This window comes from Sinocyclocheilus rhinocerous, unplaced genomic scaffold, assembly GCF_001515625.1.
Source record: "Sinocyclocheilus rhinocerous isolate Xijiao unplaced genomic scaffold, SAMN03320098_v1.1 scaffold3000, whole genome shotgun sequence".
Lineage (NCBI taxonomy): Eukaryota > Metazoa > Chordata > Actinopteri > Cypriniformes > Cyprinidae > Sinocyclocheilus > Sinocyclocheilus rhinocerous.
The window spans coordinates 505,417-521,000 of record NW_015639757.1 but is presented as its reverse complement, the minus strand read 5'-3'; the positions used below and the strand labels follow the sequence as shown (position 1 = coordinate 521,000).

Genomic DNA, 15,584 nt, shown 5'->3' with positions numbered 1-15,584 from the left:
GGTAAAAGATAACAGTTGTATACGAATGCTTTTCTCCTCAGCTCTTGGCTGTGTTTTGCAGCCTTGATTCCGGCATATGCAGTTTGAAAAAAAATACTGACTCCAAACTTTTGAACAGTGTGTGTGTGTGTGTGTGTGTGTGTGTCTGTGTGTATATACACATATATATACACATACATATACATATGTGTGGAGTAGATTTTGGAACCGATTTTGTGTGAAAATATATCATAAAAGTGGTTTGTTTTGTTGAAACATCTTATAAGTTTATAAGGAGGCAAGGTGGGCTTTTCACCACAGGTGGTAAAAAGGATCCCCAGCATGGGGCAAAAGGCTCAAAGTATTTATACAAATACTTTAACTAAAGTACTATGTTTAGAATAGTTTTGAATAGTATCCGAGGTAATAGTTGTTCAAAACAATCATTTTAGCAAGGTTTGTGCTGTTTTCTGTTTATTTTGATAAATAAAATAATTTCTTTTAGTTTAATAAATACACTGTCATTAAAATATTCATTGTCCAGAATAGAAAGAATTATAATAATAAAGATTCCGGAAGCACTGAAGGAGAACCCATAATAATTGAATGTAATCTTACAGTAGTAACAATAAATACGATATTGTATTATATGATATGATTAATATCATATTTTTATATATGATGGTGTTATTATAAATATGGTGATTATCTCTGAGGTGGACACCCAACTTAATATATGATATTTGCCATACAAATAATCAACTTTAGTGTGTATTACATATAAAATTATAATGGAGCAAAATCTACAATTTATTAATAGGAAATGGTATATTTTCGCAAAGCTCTTTAATACAGCTGCAACACCTCTAAATACATTTTTCCTTGAATATCTCAAACCGCTCACCGCAGTGCACCTGAGCTCTGACAGTGGCATTTCCTGGAAAATATGTGTCTGTTAATGTTGTATAAACGTGGTGAGAGCATTATATCCCTCGTTTGTAACCGTGATCGGTTTAAATAAACAATGACTACAAAAAAATGTAACAAACAAAAAAATAAACAATACATAAACATCCACAAAATGTTGCAAAGTCACTAATCGTTTAATCAATGAACCAGACAGAACAAGTTATTACAACTTATAAAAGACATGACTGTAGGTTTCCATGTGGCCCTGAGAACCATTTCCATGCTTGTTCTGCTAGTATTGAACAGTTAGTCATTTATTACCTGCCATGGACTCAGGAGGAGAGTAGAACTGGCCTTCTGAAACGGGTCCTGGGTATAAAAGAGGTTCTCGATCTAGTGCATTTTGCACTGAAAGATGCCCTATCACACAGGACACACGTGTTAGCTAAACACCATGATACTGACATACTGTAAGAGCAAATGAGTCCCAATCAGCATAAGTTATAATGTCATCTATGTCCATTAGCCTTTAGTGATCATTGTTATGACTACTGTTTCTCGTCTCACTGTAATTAGATAATAGATTCTCACTGATTTCATCACCAGCCTCCTGGGGCAGGACTTTGAAGTCCAGCAGCCACGTCTCTATCCATGCCAGAATGAAGGAGACAATGGGCAACAAATACCCAAAAGCTCCCTGTGACAGAAGCTGGACAACAGAACAACATTTTTGGGTCAATGCAAAAAAGTTTATAAATCTCTAATAAAAAAGTTGAATGAAAAACATCTCATACCTTTGATACAACTACTTTCACTATTAAAAAACCAGTTGTAATTGCTGTAGTTATCTGTAATGAAGAAATGTAGAGATATGATGATCATTACATTAATCTACACAACTTTTAAAACCATACAACTATACGTTTAAGTGAAGCTTAGTCGAATTATTTTAATCGAGCAACTCATGTTAAGAACTGGACTAAGAAAAATCCCGCAAATTATTAAAAATAATTTATAGCAAAGCAACAATGCCCTCTGGTGGAGGATGGAGAAATATAAAGTATTTAGCCACTTACCGCAATGGCCCACCAATGGCGCAGCTTACACACTGCATAGGCCAGAATCAAGGCTGCAAAGCGGAACACAGCCAAGAGCTGAGGAGACAAACATTCATACACTAACATTATCCTTTGCTTCCATATATGCAACATTGATAATAAGAAAGTTCTTTCTTTCTGGTTTCTGGTTTCTTGACCACTGAAGGGAGGATCTTGTGACACTTAAGGCTGCTGAAAATTCAGCTTTGCCATCACCGGAACAAATTAAATTTTAAAAATATACAAAAACAGAAAACATTTTAAATGTGACCCTGGACCACAAAACCAGTCATATTGGGTCAGTATTTTTTAGTATTTTTAAAATACAAAAATACATTAGTTTATTTTGATACTTGGTGTGGCTGCTGTATTTTGTAGTTTATTTTGATACACTTAAAATTAAGGTATTTGGTATTTTATTTTAAAATACATTTTGATGTATCTTTGCCCATCCCTGTCTACAAATATACCCAAGCGACTTGAGACTTGAGAGGTTTTGTGGTCCAGGGTCACAAATTGTAATAATATTTTATAATATTACTGTATTTTTGCAGCCTTGGTGACCATTAAAGTCTGAAAACTTTCATATGGTAGTGTATAATGTAATAAATCTTTCAAGACTGGTTTATCAACATTTCATAAACGATTTGTTACATTAAAACTTCAGTTTAAAGAATGCGGTGAGGTAGCATTTTAAAAATGGCATCACTGTGTATTAGCATAAATTTAGACCACACAACAGCTTACAGGGCAAAGTCTGCACAGGCTAATGTCCCAAATACAGAGTTGTCTTGAAAAAATAGTAACAAGAACAACATGCTTTTTTTTCAACCCAGCATCACACTATAACAGGAACTCTCACATTTAAACATTTAAAAACAACATTTTTTAAACTCTCATTTCAGTGCACCAAAGAACAACTAGATGTGTATATCAAGGAAACAAACCATTTTATAAGCATGTGACCCCTAGATAGAAGGGTTAAATAGTTAAATTCTGTCATCATGTCCTCACATGCATGTTGTTCCAAACCTGTAAGGCTTTCCTTCTTTGATAAAGAACATAGAGCCCGACCGATATATCGTTTCGCCGATATTATCGGCCGATATGAGCCTGTCGCCGATAAGCTTAAGTCTATGGAAAACCATTGAAACTTTGAACGGCCATATCTCCGTAACGGCGCGGCGAATCCGCACCAAATTCGGGGGATCCCTTCAGCTCGAGGAACCCTCTCGAACGCGAATCGAGTGTACGTCTCGAGGCCCTCTTTCGAATGAGACCACTGCCGCGTCAATAGCCCCCGGGGTTCGTGAGTTACGGGTGGTTAAATTCGCGGTCCGGCGCCAACCGATCTAGCGATCCCGGGGGGCTACCGAAGCGCGGAGGGTGGCGTTCGAGAGGGCTCCTCGAGCTGAAGGGATCCCCCGAATTTGGTGGAGATCCGCCGGCGCGTTCGCGAGATAGTGACACCAGCCAACACTTTCACTTCAGTAAGGAGGTCTCTTGTTCAGGCAGCAGCATTCAAGCGTTGTCTTATTCGACCACAAGTGCCCTGCGAAGTGGACTTTACATGAAATTCCGCAATGGTTCCAGTTCCAAGGGAACATACACGTTGCATTCAAAGGGCATTAAAGTGCACGAGACGTGAATTTATATTTATTTACAGAGGTAAATTATGTGTATTTATTTACAGAGGTAAATTACTTCACACTTCTCTAGTAAGTTCCGTCTGTGTGTGAAGACAGTAGCGCAAATCCGTGAATGAATGTTCCAAAGTGAATTATAAGTGTTTCATCACCACATTTGAGTGATCATTGCAAAAAATGTGTTTATGTATATATATTCTGTTTATGTATATACTGTATTCTATATATAGTACCAGTCAAATGTTTGGACACACGAATGGGAAAGTGTTCAAACCTTTGACTGGTACTGTACTATAATATTCACAAAGAATATCGGCCAATATATCGATATCGGCCTTTTTTTTAAACTCCCAAATATCGGTATCGTATCGGGCCCAAAAAAAAACATATCGGTCGGGCTCTAGAAGATACTTTGAAAAATGTCATACAATGAAAGTCAGTAAGGTTCTTTGTTATTTTGTACGCTACTGACTTACAGTATATGCACAAAACTTTCTTCAGAATATATTCCTCTGTGTTCCACAGGAGAAAAAAAGTCATACACATTTGGAACGACATCAAGGCTAGTAAATGATTACAACATTTTCATTTTCGGGTAAACTATCCCTTTTAGATCATTAATCATTAATTCACAAACAAGGCTTAACCCTAGTCCTAGACTAAAATGCATGATTGCGCTGTCTTGACTGAAAGCAGCTTGCACTGACATGCCTTAAAATATGTGTGCCAGTGATTTGTATCAAGATGCACACCAGTAATGTTTTTTCTAAAGCACATTTTTAAAAAACTACTTAAATGTCCCAATTTAACTAAGGCCTAATCTTGGCTTAATCTAAGCCCTGTCTGTGAAACCAGGCCTAAGTTTTCCTGGGCAGAAACTGTGGTTGAAAGAGCGTAAGTGAGGTCATATGTTAAGTGAGAAGAGTCATCCTTGAAAAGGGAACTGTGGGATGGACTGGCCCTAATATTTTACCACCACCAGTTTCATCATTATTCACACCTATAAAGGCTGGTGATTTCCCTGCTAAAGCATCAAAATGTAATATATCTTAAAAAGCCGGTCCTATTTTCTTGTGCAATAGGTTAGGAATTCCCAAACTTTTTTCTCAGCCAAACTCATCTGACCTAAAATATTTACTTGAAATTCCTTCTCAAATTTTAAGGTCATATTTCTGAAATAGAGGGTATTGTATAAGCCAGTACTTACAAATATGTCAAAAAAAGATTTGTGGTAATTATATTCCAACACCTCTTTTCTCAGCTGCTCTTGTATTCCTCCGTTGACCTGGATAAAGATAAACAAAAAATGTAAAAACTTATATATGCATTCAAACAAAATGCAGTGCAACTAAATCAGTATTACACTGGTGTTTTTTCACATATATTTAAAAGATGTTAAGAACTTCACATTATTAATAATATCTCGTGGAAATGTATTACTACAACATACATTGAGCTCAATGATCCACAGCAAGGTGACAAACAAAAGGTCAAAGGTCACAAACAAGCAAAATGTTCTTCGGACATCAGAGATGCACTTCTTCTCTCCTTCATAGGACTCGATACGGGCAGAAATGTGTGTTGAGTTAATGTTGCCCACACTGCTGCTGCATTGGCTGTCCATGACTCGTCAGTCCCGTCCACTCGTGTCACTCCATTCACACTCACTCTTCTGGAAAGCCAGACTCTGTAGTCATGCCTAGTTCTGAAATACATGCAAAGTGGAGGCATTTTACACAGCGATCAAAGGTTTATAGTTATTACTGTCCTTTGATCAGGACTTGTGATGTCTTAAAATCAACAAAACCACCAAACATTCTGTACAGTCACTGAGTGGATATACCCAAAACACACACACACACGTGGGGCTGGGTATCGTTCAAAAATTTTCGATATCGATACCGATACCGGTTCCTGAACGATACTTTTTCCGATACCAATTTTATGAAATCAATTTTAACAAGATTACATCATCTAAAAAAAAAAAAACTTTGGTTTTATTATTCAGCTTGTTGATGTTTATACAATCTCAAAGACTCATCTCCTGAGCCATTGCACAAAGGAACACAAATGTAACCAACACAATAAATCAGCGCAAATAGTTTTAATAAAGCTCAAATAGTCTTCAGTTTACACACCTGTTAGGCTACATTTACACTAGTGCGTGTTCGTTTTAAAACTCCATTACACTCCTCTTTGGAATACTTGATTCTGATCAAACAAAGCATTCAGCAGTAAAATATGTGGAATAATAACCCGCTGCCCATGACAACAATGTATAACCAACCGCTTGTTCAGGAAACCCTGATAAGTAACTTTGAATAATAATTTCAACTTAAATTCATATTTTGGGTCCATATATTATTTATGAAGTAGTTGTGTAATAAACAGGATTATGTAAAATCATGATGAAAAGATAATGTTCTAACTTGTTTTACATCATGTCACTTGAGAATTACAAAGCTATCAGCCAAAAGTCTTTAAGTGGATTAATCCTGCTAAAATCAACAAAGCTTTTTGATCACAGTTGCAAGGACTGTTGTGGTAAGTGAACAGTACCTAGGCTTAATTATAGTAACGCAGCATGAAAATGTAGTCCAGCCAGTCTTATCAGGAAGCACTGCAAAACATTTAAAAAACAGGCAAGAGTTTAAGAGAACAGTAACTGTCTGTTTGGTTATTGGGACAAGTTCCTCTTACTGATGTCATTTACCGAAAAACAACCAGCACAGGAATTCTCATGCCTTATGGACTGCATAGTTTGCATATCACTCTGTAAGACAGACTTAATTACACTAGGCAGGATATTTGCTTACCCTAAAAAGACATACACGAGAAGTGAACTGACTTTTTGCTGTAATTCATTTTATTCTGGACTACCCTTACTGATAATAACTTGTATGGGAAATTTGACTTCATTGCTGCCATGACTCTTAAATTATCTTAAACTACTTTTTGTTTATGCTGTGAAGTGGTTATTTCAGAACTCTGCCAAACCAATTTTTATGCTTTGGGCTAGCATGATGATAATACAGCGGTATAGCAGGAAAAGCAGCGCGAATTTCACATAATTTGAAACACAGTGTCATTCATAATTACACACCACAGATGTCTATCATGCTAACTAAAATGGTAACAAACGAAATGAACAATCCTACACTCACAATATCTTATGAAAACCTATCTGATTACATCGAGTCAATTTACAGAACATCACTGGTTCATTTCTTGTCATATTAGCATTGGTTTATCAAAATAAATGTGAGCTATCGATCATGTCGCTTACCTTGCTGTGCAATCCTATAAAAGTACGCCTTGTATTACAGTCAACCGATAAATCGGTGAGGATCTACCGGTGTCGTTAAAAATTCCGCACCATATAATGACTTTCGTTTCAGTCATACAGGAAATAGTGTGATGTTGTTTTGGAAAGGGAATTCTGGGATATGTAGTAGAATCCGGAACTGCGTCAGGCCAATTCACTGTTCGACTGTAATTCATTCACTATATACAGTTATACAACATCCAGTAAATAGCCCTAAAAGTCCAAATTGTTTTAATTTCGTCGAATTAGAAAGAAGAAGAAAAAAACAACTAAGTGGAATCTACAAACAAATGATATTAGAGCTTCTCTCAGAACAAACAAAAGTTTTCAGAGTCATTTTTGACAACCAGAGTGAAGGTCATTTTAGTTGATGTGTGAAATCAGTTTAGTCCGAACTGATTGCACTATATTTTATGTATAATCGTTTTCTTAAATTCATTTTAAACTTCTTAAATCAATTGTTTTAATCATTTTCAATGTTTTTAAATTCCTTGTTTTATTGTTGTGATTATTTTTTTTTCTTTTCTTTTATGTAAAGCACTTTGAATTACCATTGTGTATGAAATGTGCTATACAAATAAACTTGCCTTGCCTTGCCTTAGTTTTTGAGTCACTGTATTCTTGTATCAAACATTACTTGATAACATTATGTTAACTCATGTCCTTTTATAATGTTAATTATCAAATTACAGTGGATATAGAAAAGAATAAAGAATTGTTGTCACAGGCACACAATGACCACTCTTTGTCTCAAATTCCTGCAGCTGCTTCAGAGTTGCTGTAGGCTTCTGGATCTTGGTAGCCTCTCTGACCAGTTTCCTCCTAGCTCTTTCATCCGGTTTGGAGTGACGTCCTGATCCAGGTAGGGTCTGTGTTGTACTAAATACCTTCCACTTCTTGATAATGGACTTCACTGTGCGTCTAGGCATTGATAAAGCCTTTGAATTTTTTGTATCCATCTCCTGACTTGTGGCTGTCCACAACTTTATCCCGGAGATCTTTTGACGGTACCTTGCCGCCCATAGTTGATTGTTTGCTTCAGTTGCACTACCAAGGACTGAAACGCTCCAGGAAAGCTCTTTTCATGCTGAGCTACTCAAAATGACCACAGCTGACCACAGTTGAAAGTCAAATGGATTTGTGTGCCACTGAGAAGGTGATTAGCTACACCTGACTGAGTTTACAAGTCATTTTTAGGAGGGGGTGATCCTTTTTTTTCTGACATGTTGGTGTTGTCTTTCACTTGGATGTTATAAGTTGCACTGAGTAAATACAGCTGGATAAAACATAAACGCATTGTCCAGTGTCCATCTTCATTTCAGGCTGCAAAGCAACGAAATTTGATTATTTAAAAGGTGGATGATTCTTTTCTATACCCACTGTATATAGCCAGGTCTTTATTTTAAATAAAACAACACTTTAATTAAAAGATGTACTCAACTACAGCTATTTTGCTGAAATCTTTCTCTATGCAAAACATCCTTGATTTATTGTCTTAAAAATGTATATATTGTTACATTAATTTGCTCAACAGCGGTGGTCGTGAGGTAAACAATTTTATTGAAATCAAATTCAAATTCTAGAAGTTTCTTTAACATTTGTAATTAACTGTAAGCATCCACACTGTAAATCATCTTAAAGGCTCAATAAAATAATAAGATGAACAGAACATTAACCGTCAAACAAAAAATTAAGTGCTATATTAGTCCACCCTGGATCAGCACAACTTGTAATTTGCCCAAAATGTGGCATATTAAAAATGATGCTTCAATAATATGTGAGGCACATTTCCCACTGTAAATCAACAAGAACTATTATATTTAACTGTACCTGCACTCATTTCATGTGCTCTTTGTCAGTGTAATATCATTTATTTAGAAGCTGTTTATTTAAGCCTACTGTATTATGGTTAATGTATATTGTGCATGTAATGCAGAGTAACGTATTCAGCAGTCAGACGTCATCTTCGCAGTCAGAGCTGATTGGCAGGTGCTGGGTGGGTCGAACACCCCAGGGTCACTAATGCCCAGCTGAAGGTCAAAGAAGCGAGTGGACGTGGTCACGCTACTGTTTTTGGTGTATGTCTCCTGCACGGGATAGCAGTCCTTCAAAGTGTACACACCAACCCAAGCTTCATCTGTGAAAGACAGAAAAAATGTGCAAAGTTCTGACCATGCAAATCAGGACCACATTACAGGTCCTGTATAAACATACTTATAATAAGCATACTTTTGCGAGCTGGTTTCCGATCAGACCATTCTTGGACCTCGATCATGTCTCCAGGTCCTCCAATGAAATACTGGTCCTCGTATGTGGAGTTCAGGGGAATATCATAAGGGTCCCAGGCCTCCGTCAGAGCGATCTTTGCACACTGCTTAGTAATTTCTTCAATTTGGAAAAGCACTCCACTCTTGAACAAGTAGATGTACTCAAAGAACCTCAAAGACAATTGCACAATGCAAATACTTTTAATGCAAGCAATTTTTGCATGCTTTTTTAATACAATTCAGTCAGTTATAGTGATTCAGTCAGTGTTGGGGGTAACGCATTACAAGTAACGCGAGTTACGTAATCAGATTACTTTTTTCAAGTAACTAGTAAAGTAACGCATTACTTTCCATAAAAAGTAACTAAGTAACGTAATTAGTTACTTTTTTATGGAGTAACGCAATATTGTAATGCATTACTTTTAAAAGTAACTTTCCCCAACACTGGATTCAGTTGTGTGTGGCCATTCTAATTTTGACAATAATAAATCATTTGCATCTACACAATGGTGAACAATAGCTCAAGATGTCAAGCAGATTTTGCACTGGCCTATAAACATAAAATAAAATTTACTTACACTACTACTGATAATAATAATAATAATAATTTCCTACTCAGTCTTTCTAGTTTTCCTATACAACTATCTAAACATTAAATCAGGATACATTTACCTGAGAAGTAAAATGACTTGACTTGTTTTCAGAATCAAAACTGAAAGACTTTAAGCTTAAAAACAAGACAAAATATCTGTGGAGTAAGAAAAAAAAAGTTTTCTCTTTGAATTAAGTTTATTTTTAAATATAGTTGGTGTAATAATGATTATGATTATAATAGTTTATTTTGATATATTTTTTTAGGAAACAAAGACTTTATAAATTCTAGTTTTGATTCTCAACTAAATTTAAATAATTTTTTTTTTAGATATTTAGAAAACAACATAAAAATAGCACACTGAGTTTAATTTTTTTTATATTAAAATCTATTTCATAACATTAGATGAATTCTTACTTTTTACATGGTGTGTGTCCAGTCTTCTGCTCCAGGACCCTAATTCGCTGATTCTGTGCATCATAGGAGACCGCCGCCCGTGTGTTTCGTCCCGTCCCGTGATCATATTCAACGGTCCGACCCTCCCACTGTAACGGCGCGACACAGGGCTGCGGCGCTGCCGCTCCTGACGGAGGAAAGCCCAGACAAGGCACCGTCGCGGACAACGAGAATGCTAGAGCAAAAACGACAAAGCCTGACATGTCTGTTGGTGCAAAGCTATAATCACATGAGATTTAATTTTTCACACAGCTATTCAAAGGCCTATGAGTGGAGTAGAGGATATTCCAGAAAGCGTCTGCGCTGGTGCCTAATCCAAAATGCCAAAATGCACCAGCAGCATCCATGTCACAAACACGTCAGAAACACCGATTGGTCAGATATATCCAACCGTATGACAAACCCATATAATTATTTTCCATTATCTGAAAAAATATTAAGATCATGTTTTATTACTAAAATGTATTCCTAATAACATTATATAATTTTTTAATAATTATAATATTTAAAAACGTATTATTTGCATTACATTTGTTTCTGTTGTAACGAACCATTCAGAAGATTTCACCATAATAACAATGAGCATTTTGAATTATCAATATAATAATAATAATACATTTTTTATTAATGTATATTATTAATGTGTATATTCGCCTGTTTAATGTATTATTTACATTTTTGTTGTAAGGAACCATAACATTTCACCACAATAATGGCGCACAATTTGAACGATCAGTATTGTAAGTTTATATGGAGGTAACAACAATAAATGTTATTAGTGTTTTCTCTTTTTGTTCTTCATCTAGAAATGATGAACAATAAGTACTTCTGTGCATTGAAAGAATGTGTTACATATAGATCATATGACAAAACAGACATCTTTATATTTTCAGTATGTGCTGTTATTATAAACGACGCCATTTGCATCAGTTTTTTTACGAGCAGATCTAGCTGAGACATCCGGACCACCAGATGGCAGCATCTATTGCTGCCAATACTTTTGATTTAGTCTGCCTGTCTTTAATGTACGTTTAGTGTTGTTGGTTTTTTAATATGGCGAGTCCCGTCCAGCGTGTGTACTAAAGTCAGGTTGAATACGTTTAAAGAGACTGACAAAATGTCTGAACTGACACAGACTCAGTTTGAATCCAGTGATGATGAACTCCCAGAGGAGGTCGCCTTTGATGCGTCCAAAAGTGCCGCTCTGAAGAGCGTTAAAGATGCACTGGATGCAGCCAAAAGGTCTGTGAGTGAGTCCACTGGCTTCAGACACAGAGCACATGCGGTGTAAACATTTTTGTTTTTCACTTTGTTTTCAGAGAAAAGAACCTGTTGAAGGAGAAGCGAAGAAAGAGACAACAGCTGTTTCAAGAACAAAAGGTACAGGGTGGTGAATACTGTCCTCAGGATGTCTACTACATTATTATTATTATCAACAAAAGTTTATGCACTTGAACGTAATTCACAATAAACTGTATATTTAGCATTAGGCAAAATATCGTGAAATGTTATATCTCTTGTTTTTCAGAAGAGAAAACTTCTTCCTCAAGAGCTCTTGGAGGAATTTGATACAGAACCCCAAAAGTAAGTTCCCCAGCTGAATAGAAACAATTGGATTCCTTAAATCATTTTGGAAACTTAATAGATTGTTATTCCTTCATTTTAGACAGACAGATCCATCAGACAATAAAGGTATTAACAAAAAGGTATCACCAAAGCCATCACACAACAATAAAGGTAATAAAATCTCTAACCTTGTAATTTTCTATAACTTTAGACATTTTTTCTCTGTTGGTCAGTATTGAATGACAAACAACTCTTTTATAGATAAGGAACAGGAGACAGGGACCACGCCTAAGAAAACCTCAAAAAGGTAATAATAATAGTATGTGTTTGCATTCATCATACTGAAAGGGTTCCAAGTGTAGATATGGAAAATGTCTGATTTCAGTTTACCAGTCAGCTACAGAGTAATGAGGATAAAGGATGAATCCGCTGCCAAATCACTGCAACAAAGGGCCATGGACTTCGTTCAGTCCCGCCTTTATGGATCAGGAACCAAAAGAACAACCAGTAAGTTCATGCATTGACCTTTCTTTTTTACCAGATTTTGTAGACCAACTGAAAATGCAAAATATTTGTGTGTATATTTATCTTCAGATGCAGAGCTTCTGTCCCTCAAAAAGAAAAGGGGTCCGAGCCAAGGTGCAGCTGTGGAGTTTGCGAATAAAAAATTGGGTGAGTAGTGAGATTTTCATGTTCAGCAAGTATATTATGTCCTCAACATGTTTTGTAAAGTAACAGGCTGAGCTGTTTTTATTCATTTATAGGTGCTTACAAAAAAGCGAGGATTACAAGGTCCAACAAACGGTTTATACGCCAGCAGAAACTGATTCCTTACTGAGACATAAAACAGGAGAAAGAACTGCTTAATTATGAGTTCAACGCATGAAAACTGTCACATCTGGAGACGGCTTCCATCATCCAGCTGTTTTTGACCTTGTGGATCATATCTTTCAAAAGGACACCTTTATTTCAAACCTTTTTCTTTGAGCCTCATATAGTTTAAAAATATTAAACCTTATCAAATAAGATTGTCATTTTAAAAGAAATGACTTGCCTTACATCTTGTGTACAAATTAAAACTTAAAATTTTTTACTAGAGGCAGAAGCTGAATGTAAATTTAAGTTTGAATATTTACTGTACCCGTCAATAAATGTAAACCTGATCAAAGGAATAACAATTCATGTGTCAGTTACTTTGCACATAAGATTGGCTTTATTAAACTAAATGACTCTGATGACCAAATTAACAAGTCATGGTTATAGAATTTTACAAGGAAGCTAAAAGGAAAGTTCACCCAAAAATAAAAATTCTGTCATTTACTCAAGTTGTTCCCAACCCATAAGGTTTTGTTTAATCTTCAAAACACAAATTAAGACATTTTTAATTAAACCGGAGAGGTTTCTATCCCTCCATTAAAAGTCTAGGTGACCACAACTTAAAAGATCCATAAAGATTAAGGCATTATAAAACGATTTAATATGAATCAAGCAGTTTAATACAAGTCTTGTAAAGAGATATAATTGCTTTATATGATGAACAGATTTAATTCACAAATATACAAACATACAAGCTTCCATGTTTACCATATGACATTTGCTCTATGTATGTGTGTTTATCATCATTTAGATGTAAATAAAAGCCTAATTAAATCTGGTTATCATTTAAAATGATGTCATCTTCACAAAACTGTCATTAAACTGTTTGATTCATATGGATTGTTTTACATTTTGCTTACCTGGACTTTCAATGGAGAGATAGAAACCTCTCAGGTTTCAATAAAAATATCTTCATATAATATGTTTGAAGATTGACCAAAGTCTTACAAGTTTGTAAATGAGGACACAATTTTCACTTTTGGGTGGACTATTCCTTTAAATATGTGAGAAGACACTTAGTTTGGCATCATTAATGCTCTTCGTGGTGTAATCGCATACTTAATACTGGAGCAACACCCGAGCGCTCGCTGAAATGTGTCAAAACAGACGGGTATATCTCGTTCAACTGGGTATTTACGTTTTATTACTGAAAATGATAAGACAGTGTTGATGACAATACTGTACCATTCTCCTTGTTTTAAAAGTACTGATGATCTGAAGGATTGACTGGTAAACAAGAGGAGAAAAAACAATGGATCAGGCTAGCCTCTCTAGGACTGGATATGATCTTAATTTCACCATGTTCCTGTCGCACATCCAAACTGCACAAAAACACAGTGCAGGCAACAATGATGAGAGAACGCCTGAATATGGACTTTTTAAAAGAAGGCGTAAGAGATCGGGTGGATGAAAAGACCATAGACATCAATAGAATTACAAATCAAAGTGTCCGAACATTGCATCAATCCTGCTGTGCAGTTGGCAGAGGGAGGGTGCGCTTGCACAAAAAAGGGCATAACTCAGACAGCTCACACTAACGCTCTATTCTAAATAACACCACTAAGGATGACTCCAGCAGTGTTAGGTTTTCTGGATTTTACATTTTTTTAACTGTAAGATAACTAAATGTTCCACTCCTCGTGTTAATATAATATCAATATTTTTTCTTTCTTTTTTTTTCTTTTTTAAATGGTAAAGTACACAAGCTGAGACCCGAAAATAGCAGGGTGTTGCCGCAGTGGGACCTTAGTTATTCGGCCTCGTTCACTCTGCCAGCTTTCAACCAAGAACAAATATATCTTATATGCAAGTTTACTGATAATAACATTAATTATGTCATAATAATTTTCCTCATGCCTTGTAAATTAGGAAAAAAACAATCAGAGCTTGCTGCACCCAACACCTCCTCCCCTCCCCCAAAACAAAAAGACAAAAGGAAAAAAAGACCATAATGATTGGGGATTTTATCTGACTTTTAAGAACCCCTCTTCCTAAAGTGTCTTTAGGCCCAGTTTTAGACCTGGGTGAAGAGGATCCAGTCTTGTCAGAGAGCCAGGATGGGTCTGGCCATGTGGAGGTTCAGTTCATCAGGCTGTGGTTTCAAAGCTGGCCCCAGTTTTTTTGGGGAGTCTGGGATGGTCCGGGATGATGTGGGCCTCTTTCACGTGGTAATTTAAAGGGACGATTTTCCGGTGGTTAATGCAGGTAATCATCCACTGATGCGAAGGCGCAGGATCCGCTGCCTGTGCGAGCCATGAGGGACAGACACTGAGCTGCCTGGCCGACGGCGAGTGCCAAGGGAGGCTGCTTTGGCAGGTTATGTGTCTCTGCATGAGAGAAAAAAAGAAAAAAAAAGTATAGTTAAATGCATATGTTAAATTGTTCGATTTAAGATGAAGCTCTAATAAATAGTAATAGAAACCAACATTCAAACATTTTTTTTAATTCATTTCTTTTATAACATTTCTTTTATTCAGCAAAGATGCATTAAATTGGTCATAGGGGACAGTTCTAACGTTCTATTCATTAAAGTAACCTGAAAAAAAAAACACTTGTTTCCACCAAAATACTAAGCAGAACAACTGTTTTTTGAACATTAATAATAATAAGAAATATTTCTTGAGCACCAAATCAGTATTAGAATGATTTCTGAAGGATCATGTGACACTGAAGACTGAAATAATAGCTGCTGTGTCATCAGAGGAATTAAAGGATTAGTTCACTTCCAGAATAAAAATTTCCTGATAATTTACTCACCCCTATGTCATCCAAGATGTTCACGTCTTTCTGTCTTCAGTCGCAAAGAAATTAAGGTTTTTGAGGAAAACATGCCAGGGTTTTTCTCCAATTAATGGACTTCAATGGTGGCCA

The 15,584-nt window shown here is 36.1% G+C and overlaps 4 protein-coding genes across 5 annotated transcripts in view; 1 reads left to right on the top strand and 3 right to left on the bottom strand.

Annotated features, from left to right (window-relative positions):
• The window catches only part of LOC107751580 (MLN64 N-terminal domain homolog), a 9,185-nt gene extending 2,058 nt beyond the window's left edge, over positions 1-7,127 (bottom strand). Inside the window, exons 1-8 of one of the 2 annotated variants that reach the window (XM_016567322.1) lie at positions 6,918-7,127; positions 6,191-6,251; positions 5,082-5,336; positions 4,839-4,916; positions 1,965-2,042; positions 1,683-1,736; positions 1,480-1,597; positions 1,210-1,308 (exon numbers count right to left, since the gene is read on the bottom strand). In XM_016567322.1, coding sequence (XP_016422808.1) covers positions 1,210-1,308; positions 1,480-1,597; positions 1,683-1,736; positions 1,965-2,042; positions 4,839-4,916; positions 5,082-5,255 — 601 coding nt within the window. In that variant the 5' untranslated portion in view covers positions 5,256-5,336; positions 6,191-6,251; positions 6,918-7,127. The remainder of the gene's footprint in view (positions 1-1,209; positions 1,309-1,479; positions 1,598-1,682; positions 1,737-1,964; positions 2,043-4,838; positions 4,917-5,081; positions 5,337-6,190; positions 6,252-6,917) is intronic. The other variant, XM_016567321.1, reaches the window with a different exon arrangement.
• Positions 7,128-8,501: 1,374 nt separating this feature from the next.
• On the bottom strand, positions 8,502-10,624 carry LOC107751579 (mammalian ependymin-related protein 1-like). The gene is made up of 3 exons (XM_016567320.1): positions 10,233-10,624; positions 9,186-9,394; positions 8,502-9,093 (listed from the first exon to the last, which is right to left on the bottom strand). The coding sequence occupies exons 1-3, from the start codon at positions 10,472-10,474 to the stop codon at positions 8,903-8,905; spliced, it is 642 nt and encodes a 213-aa protein (XP_016422806.1). The 5' UTR covers positions 10,475-10,624; the 3' UTR covers positions 8,502-8,902.
• A 682-nt stretch (positions 10,625-11,306) lies between these two features.
• On the top strand, positions 11,307-12,684 carry nol7 (nucleolar protein 7). Its single transcript, XM_016567319.1, has 8 exons — positions 11,307-11,513; positions 11,591-11,651; positions 11,800-11,855; positions 11,938-12,008; positions 12,099-12,144; positions 12,223-12,344; positions 12,432-12,509; positions 12,602-12,684. Exons 1-8 carry the CDS (start codon positions 11,389-11,391, stop codon positions 12,673-12,675), a joined length of 633 nt encoding a protein of 210 aa, XP_016422805.1. The 5' UTR covers positions 11,307-11,388; the 3' UTR covers positions 12,676-12,684.
• Positions 12,685-14,323: 1,639 nt separating this feature from the next.
• The window catches only part of LOC107751564 (ran-binding protein 9-like), a 20,783-nt gene continuing 19,522 nt past the window's right edge, over positions 14,324-15,584 (bottom strand). Inside the window, exon 14 of the mRNA XM_016567308.1 lies at positions 14,324-15,040. Within this exon, the coding sequence (XP_016422794.1) occupies positions 14,910-15,040 (131 nt within the window). The 3' untranslated portion in view covers positions 14,324-14,909. The remainder of the gene's footprint in view (positions 15,041-15,584) is intronic.

Bases quoted from the DNA above. Each gene is read 5' to 3' on its own strand.
- LOC107751579 (XM_016567320.1), bottom strand. From the start codon at position 10,474: ATGTCAGGCTTTGTCGTTTTTGCTCTAGCATTCTCGTTGTCCGCGACG. The intron at 9,395-10,232 runs GTAAGAATTCAT...ATTGTCTTTGAG, and splicing joins GGACACACACCATGTAAAAA to GTTCTTTGAGTACATCTACT. The intron at 9,094-9,185 runs GTATGCTTATTA...TGTCTTTCACAG, and splicing joins TCGGAAACCAGCTCGCAAAA to ATGAAGCTTGGGTTGGTGTG.
- nol7 (XM_016567319.1), top strand. From the start codon at position 11,389: ATGTCTGAACTGACACAGACTCAGTTTGAATCCAGTGATGATGAACTC. The intron at 11,652-11,799 runs GTACAGGGTGGT...CTTGTTTTTCAG, and splicing joins AGCTGTTTCAAGAACAAAAG to AAGAGAAAACTTCTTCCTCA. The intron at 11,856-11,937 runs GTAAGTTCCCCA...CCTTCATTTTAG, and splicing joins TTTGATACAGAACCCCAAAA to ACAGACAGATCCATCAGACA.